This window comes from Sinocyclocheilus rhinocerous, unplaced genomic scaffold (genome assembly GCF_001515625.1).
Source record: "Sinocyclocheilus rhinocerous isolate Xijiao unplaced genomic scaffold, SAMN03320098_v1.1 scaffold1574, whole genome shotgun sequence".
Lineage (NCBI taxonomy): Eukaryota > Metazoa > Chordata > Actinopteri > Cypriniformes > Cyprinidae > Sinocyclocheilus > Sinocyclocheilus rhinocerous.
The window spans coordinates 133172-143578 of NW_015625598.1; the positions used below are offsets into that span (position 1 = coordinate 133172).

General features: G+C 39.6%; 1 protein-coding gene across 2 annotated transcripts in view; it reads right to left on the reverse strand.

The window, feature by feature from the left end:
• The window catches only part of vgll4b (vestigial-like family member 4b), a 46677-nt gene extending 36346 nt beyond the window's left edge, over window positions 1-10331 (reverse strand). The window contains exons 1-2 of one of the 2 annotated variants that reach the window (XM_016575700.1): window positions 10186-10331; window positions 9439-9515 (exon numbers count right to left, since the gene is read on the reverse strand). In XM_016575700.1, the coding sequence (XP_016431186.1) occupies window positions 9439-9502 (64 nt within the window). In that variant the 5' untranslated portion in view covers window positions 9503-9515; window positions 10186-10331. Of the gene's footprint in view, window positions 1-9438; window positions 9516-9953; window positions 10068-10185 lie in introns of those variants that run through there. The other variant, XM_016575707.1, reaches the window with a different exon arrangement.
• Between the last annotated feature and the right edge of the window lie 76 nt (window positions 10332-10407).

The window sequence follows — 10407 nt, forward strand, 5'->3', positions numbered from 1 at the left end:
TTTTACACCGTGTCTACGGACGTGAGCGGCGGTGCAACAAATCCCCGACAGAAAACTGCTGCCGGGTTCTATTTATGAGGTGCTGACACAAATTTCAAATGGTTTTCAACGGTCGTTTGATCGCGTCCAGTGTAGGCAGACTTTAGCTGTTGTAGACACGGTGTTACTCACCTATTGAGAAGAAACAAAGCAACCTCGGGCGTCCGATCGCAGGCCTCCGCTCCTTGAGTTCTCTCCAGCGCTGGAAAGCTGGTCCGATATTTATACGGGTCCTACTTCTTGCCTTGTTGCCTTAAGCCTTCTTTTGTTCTGCAGACGTTTTCCTCTTTTGTTTTTTATCCGCCATCTCTATCTTTCTGTCGCTCGTCTCGGCTAATGTCCGTCCTGTGCACTGAACGCTCTCTCCTCCACATCATGAGTAGACACGCCCCTTACTGCTGATTGGCTACAAGTTTGTTTTGCTATTCGGCCCGAATCAGTTTTCTAAAGCGTTTTTGAAAAATCGCTTACCCCACTTTTAACTAGTATGCATTTACATTAAGCACCCGACACAATGTACTTATTATCTACATGTTGCTTATATACAGTGCTGTGAAAAGGTTTTTGCCCCCTTCCTGTTTTTTTTATTTTTTGCATATTTGTCACACTTAAAAGATTCAGATCATCAAACCAATTTTAATATTACGCAAAGATAATGCAAGTAAATACAAAATGCAGTTTTTAAATGATAATTTCATTTATTAAGGGAAAAAAGCTGTCCATTTCAAAACTGCAGTTTGTATTTACTCAGGTTATCGTTGTGTAATATTAAAATTTGTTTGATGATCTGAATCTTTTAAGTGTGACAAATATGCAAACAATTAAAAAAACAGGAAGGGGGCAAAAACTTTTTCACACCACTGTACATACATGTCATATGAATATTTACGCATTTAAATTGTCATTATTTTAATTGAAGATATGTCATAATATCAACACGATGAATGCAAATTGAATGATTTCACTCAGTTAGCCTATTGAAAAGCCAATGTGTCTGAAATGTACATCTATCTTATTTAATTACTGAATATTAACCCCATGAATTACAGGATTAACAAGCATTAAAATAATAAATACCACCAGGAACATCACGCCACTCAGGGCCTTTCCGGGGCCCAGAATCTAATTGAATCTTTTCACTTCAAAATAATATAGCTTACGCCACAAACCTAAAAATATGAATGCCCAAATCTCACTAAAAAACACAGATCACTATTTGACGCAAAATCAGACCAATAAGCCTCGTCAGTTTCGACTAAATCTTCAAATGTTGGTATTCAGATGAACTGACAAAATGAAAAAGTGAAGCCATTCAATAAAAAGTGCTGAGATGGAGATTTTGTGCCGTCTATGATCAGGAGGAAAAGTCCTAAACCTACAACAGAACACCAAAACAACATTCAACATGCAGTTTGATACAAATAACATATGAATGCCATTTATCGCACGCGCAGACGATGTTAAACAGATGCAATGGCAAACCAACATAAGAGAATCATTCTCACAGAAGTGAACAAGAAACCAGTGACTGTTTGCATTGGCAGAAACTGTCCAGATGTCACAGACTGGCCCCTGGGAGAGCCACGAGAAACAACCCACTTCTGAGAAACATGAAGTCACACCCAGACTTACTAGAAAACCGTGGAGCAAGACCTGAAACCCTCTGGAAGAAAGCCGAGGTCTCTGGTCTGGAAGACAAGCAGCGTGTTTGGTGCAGATCCAGTTCAGCCCAGATGATGCTGTCAGCATGAGCAACTTGAAACGGACAGATGTTCAGTTTCCAGCAGGACAATGACCAAAAAACACAGCGGAAACTATGAAGAAATGTCATGGGGGGGAAAAAGCAGGTCAGAACCGTGGAACGTCCCAGACGCAGACCAGACTGAAACTCTTTCCATCTGATTGAGTGCAGTGAAGTATTATGACAGATAAACATTCATATTAACAGACTATTTTGCTTTGTCAAAAGAGAAACAGATTCTGACCACATTCAGTGAAGATGCGGTCTTGTCTTGTATAATGTAAAACAGATTCAGGTCTACAAAAACTCTTGATGCACTGGGTTTTATATTTTCCTTTATACAACCCTTCATTCCTTCATTTAACCCTCACTAAAACATTACAAAAAAAACAAATACAATGTTTGATATCACAAGCTTATCAATCGCAGCGTTGCAGGCTCTTGGTGTTTCTCTCAAAATCCCACTCACGTCTCCTCATCCCAGACTATTTTCGAGAAAGCGCTTTAAAACGTTTTCTCTTGTTTATTTCTAATCTCTACTGGCATCCGGAAATGTTTCTAAATCAAACCGACCACATGCCATATCTGTCAAAATTGTGACAAATTTAGTCTTTTTTTTTTTTTTATTAACACATCCTCTGTAGTAATAAGTGTCATTTTCCACTACCAGATATCATCTTTATGTTAATGCCAGTGTATAGCATACCAACTTGCTCTTATTCATAAAAGACAAGAAGTTGTGTTGCAAAACGGCCAATAGCGGAGTAAAAGAGAGTGTGATAGTTTAATACTCGAGTTAGCAAATACTTCATCGACCTATAGTTAAATCAGAGCAGTTAAAGGGGTCATATGATGTTGCTAAAAAGAACATTATTTGGTGTATTTGGTGTAATGAAATGTGTTTATGCGGTTTAAGGTTAAAAAAACACATTATTTTCCACATACTGTACATACTGTACATTCCTCTATGCCCCGCCTTTCTGAAACGCGTCAATGTCCTCATTCAGATGGGCTACCTGTTTTTTTTTTTTTTATGGTATATCAAAAAGTGTATATTTTTTAAATGTGATTGTTGGTACAGTTTACCAGTTTTTACCATACTTTCAAAACAAAAATTAAAATAGGAAAAATATGCAATATGAAAATAATTGAAGACAAAATGTGTTTTACTGAGAAAAAACAAGATTTGGTTTTTAAAAAGCCTTTTTCCAAAAGGTACATCTGGAAAAAGGGGGGGTCGTCTTATAATCAGGGTCGTCTTATATTCGGGCCAATACGGTATGTATAAAACACATATTAATGCCTTATTCAGTAAGACCATATTTTAGATCCTTTAATCCACCCCATAACCCAAATTAGGAGTTTATTGAGGCAAAAGTCTTGAAATCCTGAAATCTGGAGTGCAGACGTGGCCCTGGAGGGTCTGGAACACGCAGAAGAAAGTACCTTGCAGTGAAGCATTGCTCGCTGGAGCTTAACCTTGTTGCAATGTCTATATGTCTTCTGCCTCAGAGACTCAGAACTTGGTCGATCCGCTTTGTCTCTCTAGGATGGAGACTCAGAACGTGTAGAGTCATTGTTATAGCTGTTATTGCCTCTTCCCTCATGGGCCAGACACTCAGAACGTGTAGCTAGTGTCTGGACGAAAGTCTCAGAACAAAGGGAGTCTGTTGAAAGTGTACCTTTATCTCTTTCCGATGAGGAGGAGATTGCAATCTGGCGCTTCTCCATTTCCAGGCTGTGATTGGCTGTTTCCATCAGAGCGGGGGACACAGTGTGGCCCACCCTTCTTTCCTCCCTGGAACTTATTTGCATAGTCCAAACACACATTGATTAGAAGAGTGTCACTAAAGCTTTACCAGAGCATTTCTCACTTTCCAAACCACAACCAGAAGACCTTAGGCAATGTTACGAACACATTAAGTCCAAACATGATGGGAAAAGGTTGAGCTGTCAACTGCGCTTGAACTGAATAAAACATTCAGTGAACTGAATAAAGCGTTCGTCAAATGAACAGATGTTCTCTACAGAAAACGGATTAAACATGCAGAATCACACACTGATTCGCTTCAAACTACTTCAAATCAAGCCACTTTTATAATAATAATCTTACTAAAGACAAGAGCTCCGGCAGATTGAAGTTTGGTATTTTTGATGATTTTCTGAGCGGTGACTGTCTGCGCTGTCACGCACCACAACAATGGAGGAGACCGTTGCTAAGGTGTTCTGAGCAGTTTCTAGGGTGTTGCTATGTGGTTGCTAAGGTAACGACTTTCTGGCACAAGTTAAAATAAAACAACAAAAAGAAGCAGAACCCAAATATCACAAATATGGAAAACCAACTAAATGATTCCACTGCATTTTTAGTAATAATAAAGAAGTGCAAATACAACCAATACAGCAGTTTCTTTTTTCCCCAAATCCTGTGTTTTATGATTTATTAGGGCCCTATGATTTCGGCAACCCTGTTGTGCAGCACTTTGCTTGCCAGAAAATAAATGAACATTTCATTTGATTACGTTTTGAAAGATTAATTAAACTTTTCATTCTGTAATGCTCTCATTTGATTATCACCGATATAATAATTCCGTATTAAATCCAGAAACAGGTTTAAAAAAATAATAATAATTCTATTATTGTAATAAACAATTACTGTAAATAAACTGTTAAAGAACGTATGAATTCAATTGATTAGACATGCTTTTTGATGATTAAAATTTCATTAAACAGAATCCAGAAAAATGAAAGCCGGAAACACAGAACTGGGGGGAATATAAAACGGAATTTGGAAATGAATAGAAATAAAACATATTTCATAGACCCTAAAGGTTTATTGTTTGTTAACTTGTAATACATTGTTGTTAAATTGTATAAGTTTTCATGGTTTTAATAAATAAGACACGCTTTTTGATTACCAACAATTAATTCATCATTAAAAGGGAATCCATAAAAATTAAAATGTGAGAAAAAATGAAACGATGATGACTTATGAATGCTGGTGACTCTCAGATCGGCCAGATGCGAGATAAATACCCAATATTATTATTATTTATTTATTTTTTGCAGATAAATAGCGATATATCAGCCCTTCTAGTATGTGTTTTGTACTGCCATGACGTTTGAGAGAATCAGTTCGCACTTCTTTTATTCCTGCAGTCTATATTTTTCACATTGCTGCTAGCCTTTTCTTTCTGGAATCCGTCAGAACAACAGCTGACAAACAACAATGATGTGCGCCTGACTTCAGTGACCTTTGACCTGTGACCCAAAAAACCTGGGTTCACACACGTGTGTGCTGCTGAAACGACCCAAGAGCCCTCGAGGAGGTGTGTACTCACACAAAACCTGTTTTTAGCATTAGACGCTCATGTTTGAGAGCCGTTCTTTGAGCTCTAAGCACACTAACTGACTGATGAACGGCTCACTCACTTTCCTGAAAAATCTGTGCATATTGTGCTATGTCATTATCAACCATAATTAAGCATATCAGATAACACTTTAGATCAGGGAACACATATTCACTATTAACCAAGAGTTTTCCCTCCCTCAGCTCCTAATTTACGTTTAGGTATGTGGTCGGGTTAAGGGATCTAGAATATGGTCATGCAGAATAAGGCATTAATATGTGCCTAATAAGTACTGATAAACAGCCAATATTTTAGTATGCATACTAATAAACAATTAGTTAATAGTGAGAATTGGACCAAATATCATGTTTTTTTGCATACATAACCCACACCTACAATACAGTAAAAGCCATGAAATATTATTACAATTTTAATGTAATGTATTTCTGTGATGCGCAGCCAGTCTATATTTTTCACATTGCTGCTAGCCTTTTCTTTCTGGAATCCGTCAGAACAACAGCTGACAAACAACAATGATGTGCGCCTGACTTCAGTGACCTTTGACCCAAAAAACCTGGGTTCACACACGTGTGTGCTGCTGAAACGACCCAAGAGCCCTCGAGGAGGTGTGTACTGACACAAAACCTGTTTTTAGCATTAGACGCTCATGTTTGAGAGCCGTTCTTTGAGCTCTAAGCACACTAACTGACTGATGAACGGCTCACTCACTTTCCTGAAAAATCTGTGCATATTGTGCTATGTCATTATCAACCATAATTAAGCATATCAGATAACACTTTAGATCAGGGAACACATATTCACTATTAACCAAGAGTTTTCCCTCCCTAAGCTCCTAATTTACGTTTAGGTATGTGGTCGGGTTAAGGGATCTAGAATATGGTCATGCAGAATAAGGCATTAATATGTGCCTAATAAGTACTGATAAACAGCCAATATTTTAGTATGCATACTAATAAACAATTAGTTAATAGTGAGAATTGGACCAAATATCATGTTTTTTTGCATACATAACCCACACCTACAATACAGTAAAAGCCATGAAATATTATTACAATTTTAATGTAATGTATTTCTGTGATGCGCAGCTGTATTTTCAGCATCATTACTGCAGTCTTCAGTGTCACATGATCTTCAGAAATCATTCTAATATGCTGATTTGCTGCTCGAGAAACAGTTCTGATTATTATCAATGATGAAAACAGTCGTGCTGCCCAATATTTGTGTGGAAACCGTGATACATTTTATTTTCCAGGATTCTCTGATAAATAGACATATCAAAAGAACAGCATTTATTTCAAATATAAATCTTTTTTTATCATTATAAATGTCTTCACTGTCACTTTTGATCAATTTAATGTGTCCTTACTGAATAAAAGTATGTTTCTTTCCAAAAAAAATAAAATAAAAAAATCTTACTGACTCCATAACTTGCTTTTTGGAAGTGGGCAGTGCTATCGAGTTCTTTTGTCATGATTTAGGTCTATGTTTTCATGATAAAAGCAATGCATTTGATTGGTGGATCTCTCTTGTATAATGTAGTTCGTCACCATTAATTTGGCTCCTGAAATCATTTTTTTAATTAATAAATAAATAAATGTAAAATCCCACTGATTCAGCAGAAGCATCACTTCACCTCCGAGCTCAAGGTAGGTTTGTATTTAAATGGCTGTTACTAAAAATCAATTCTGAATGAGAACTTTTAGACTTTTGGCACTCGTCTGACGACAGAATGTAACATGACTCTTTCTAGAAGACTGCAGTTAGTCTGGATGCGTTCTTAGCCTTGAGAAACCGAGTTACTTTACAAGAGATTTAGACAGCATAAGCAGGATGTGTTTGTGTGACTCTTTTAGAGGATATGGTGTGATTGGGCTGTTTTGCCTCGAGCGCGCAGCCGAATGCAAGCCGTCACCTGACTCGGACTGACAAAGAGAACCACACCTTCTGTGTAATTGTGCTCTCCCATCTCATGAAATAAGTTGTTGCGCTGCCGTGGCTTGTAAACGCACGAGTCTGGGCCGAACGCGCGCCTCACTGAGTCACCGCTCTCTCTTCAAGTGTTCAGCAGTCAGAACGATTCCAGAGGCTTGTGATAATTGCAAATGAGCAGGAGGAGCTCGCAGCGCCAGCACTATTGTGAAAACAGGTCAGACGCATTGTGAGGGGACAAAGACACACACACACACACACTCACAAGCACAACGACATGACATCAGCCCTCCGCTAAACAAAAACACAGCAGGGGGAGGAAGAAACACAAGGGCAGTCCCAGATGCACATCCACCGTCACTGCAGCAAGCCATGCCTGAACACACATGCTCTGACATGATGACCCAGTTTCCTTCTCGCTCCGCTTCAGTTCAGTCACAAAAGTTTCAGAAGGCGCTAGAGGAGAGTTCTGGTTTTAGGAGTAAACTCAAGTGACCTAATGTAAAATGTGTCTCAGCAATGGATGCTCTGCAGTGAATGGGTGCCGTCAGAATGAGAGTCCAAACAGCTGATAAAAACATCACAATAATCCACAAGTAATGCACAGCACTCCAGTCCATCAGTTAACATCTGGAGAAGACAAAAGCTGAGACAAATCCAGCATTAAGACATTTTTTACATCAAACCGTCACTTCCGGATGAGTCCACAATTCATAATAACGCTTCATGAAAGTGCATCTGCTGTTGTCCCTCACATCAAAATCCAGCCACATATTTGTTTAGAGCTGTTTTGGACTGTTTTGTAAACGGTGCTTGATCTGTGCAGATTTCTCTCCTGATTCAGAACAGACCACTTTTCACTGGACATTATGGACTCGTGTTTTAGTTAAAAACGTGTTAATGCTGGATGTGTTTCAGCTTTTGTCTTCTCCAGATGTTAAATCAAACCGTCACTTCCGGTTGAGTCCACAATTCATAATAACGCTTTATAAAAGTGCATCTCCTGTTGTCCCTCACATCAAAATCCAGCCACATATTTGTTTAGAGCTGTTTAAACGCTGCTTGATCTGTGCAGATTTCTCTCCTGATTCAGAACAGACCACTTTTCACTGGACATTATGGACTCGTGTTTTAGTTAAAAACGTGTTAATGCTGGATGTGTTTCAGCTTTTGTCTTCTCCAGATGTTAACTGATGGACTGGAGTGCTGTGGATTACTTGTGGATTATTGTGATGTTTTTATCAGCTCTCATTCTGACGGCACCCATTCACTGCAGAGCATCCATTGCTGAGACACTGATGCAGTGCTACATTTCTCCAAACCTGATGAAGACACAAACTCATCCTGATCTGTGACGGACTGAGGGTGAGCACATTTCCAGCGAATTCAAACACTGTGAAGCTACTGAAACGTTTCTCGATTTGATTCAGCAGATGAGCACAGCAGCACTGGTTCATCTGTGTGTTTGACCAATGGAAGTTCAGTTTGGTGAGTCTAGCAGCTTTGAAGATGTTTAGGAGAAAATCACCTTGCTTGCAAACCACATTGTGTGCTTCTAACCAAATTCTGCGTTGTCAACACAAGCCCAACAGATCCACACGGAACGGGCCGCTGCAACATGTAGATGTTACACAATGAATTCCACTAACACTAAACGCCTGTTGAGTAGGATTTGTTGGTGCTTAATCTAGGAAGGAATTTCTGATGGAAAGCACTGCAGAGCTCATGGCAGCCCAGGGAGGGACTGGCCGGAGTACACGGGACATGTGACAGCAAACAGCAAGGCTCTTTTCAAAGTTCCATAAGGCTCCTGTGCTGGGCTATCATACATCAGTGCATTAAGCTGAAGACAGCTGCAGCGAAGGGCATCTCTCATGTAAATGATCACAGGACAAACACAGACTCAAGCCATGAGCCTCACTTATGGAAACACAGCAGAGATCGCTTACTCTATGAGCAATACTTTCAAACTACAAGGAAGAGGAATGCAATTAATATTGAGTTAACATCTCATCAAAAGGCAGAAATAAAACAATGATTGGTCATACTACAATTAAACATTTACAGTTATGCATTTGGCAGAAAGCGGCTTGAATTGCATTATGCATTCAATATTTTTTTTTTTTTTTTTTTTCCCTATGCATTCGCTGGGAATCGAACCCATAGCCTACAGGAAAACAACGAGGTAAAAACGACTTCAGTCTGAAATGGAGAAAGCGGCTTGAATTGCATTATGCATTCAATATTTTTATTTTTTTTTTTTGCACTCATGCATTCGCTGGGAATCGAACCCATAGCCTACAGGAAAACAACGAGGTAAAAACGACTTCAGTCTGAAATGGAATACTTTGGTAAACTCACGTTTCTCATCATCCTGGTGCACTAAAGATGCTGCTCTTGACAAAACATCCAAAGGCGTCTCCATCCTGGGTCAGACCCTGAGCAGGGAAAATCAGACTGTTAAACTCGGTTCAGAAATCAACTCCACATGCATTTGTGTTCATTCTCGCAGCACTGGGAAGCGCTGTGCCACAACGCGGTTCGTGGCATGTCATGTTTTCTCATGCATTCCCAGAATAAGCACTGCAAACATGTGAGGTCTGGAGCACTTCCCACACTTCCCATTCCACAGAGCGCATTCCAGAGCCCCAGCACGGCTGAGAGACTTCCACACGACTTCTGGAGCGAGCGCAAAGTTACCAAGTTACAATAAAAACACGCACGCTTCGTTTATTATTACGGCTGCAGCGCGTCATAACGAGAGCGTTGCGTTTTAGTTGCGTCGCCTCGGTTGCCGCGTTAAACATGAGAAAGTTATCAATGTTTTACTAGCGTTACTTATTAATGTGGTCGCATATGAAACTGCAGTAACTCACAGATTCCAGAACACTCTTGTATCGGGTAGTAAATCATTCAGCGGGAGGCGTTGCATTGTAACAAGTGCTGTCTTTGAGACGCAGGAGCGCTTTCCTTGATTACAATGGTTCCCACTACAGCAATGATCATAAAGCACATATATATTCACTCTCACTTATATATGTAGTGTTGCATATATTAAAAAAAAAACAAAAAAACAAGCGGTTTAGAGTCATGTAAACTACATCCCACCTTGTAGCGCCACTTTGAAATCTCGCCAATCGCAAAGTCGATGAAAGATCTCGAGCTGAGAGCCCCAGACAGCGATAGATCCAGAGTAGCGCGAGCGCCGGGAAGAATGCGCGGAATGATGGAATTCTCTTCCTAGCAGGTGATGGGAGTCGAGCATTCCCATTGGTCGAGGTCAGCGGAATGAGATCAGCATGCATTATGCTAATGAGCGCGTGACGTCAC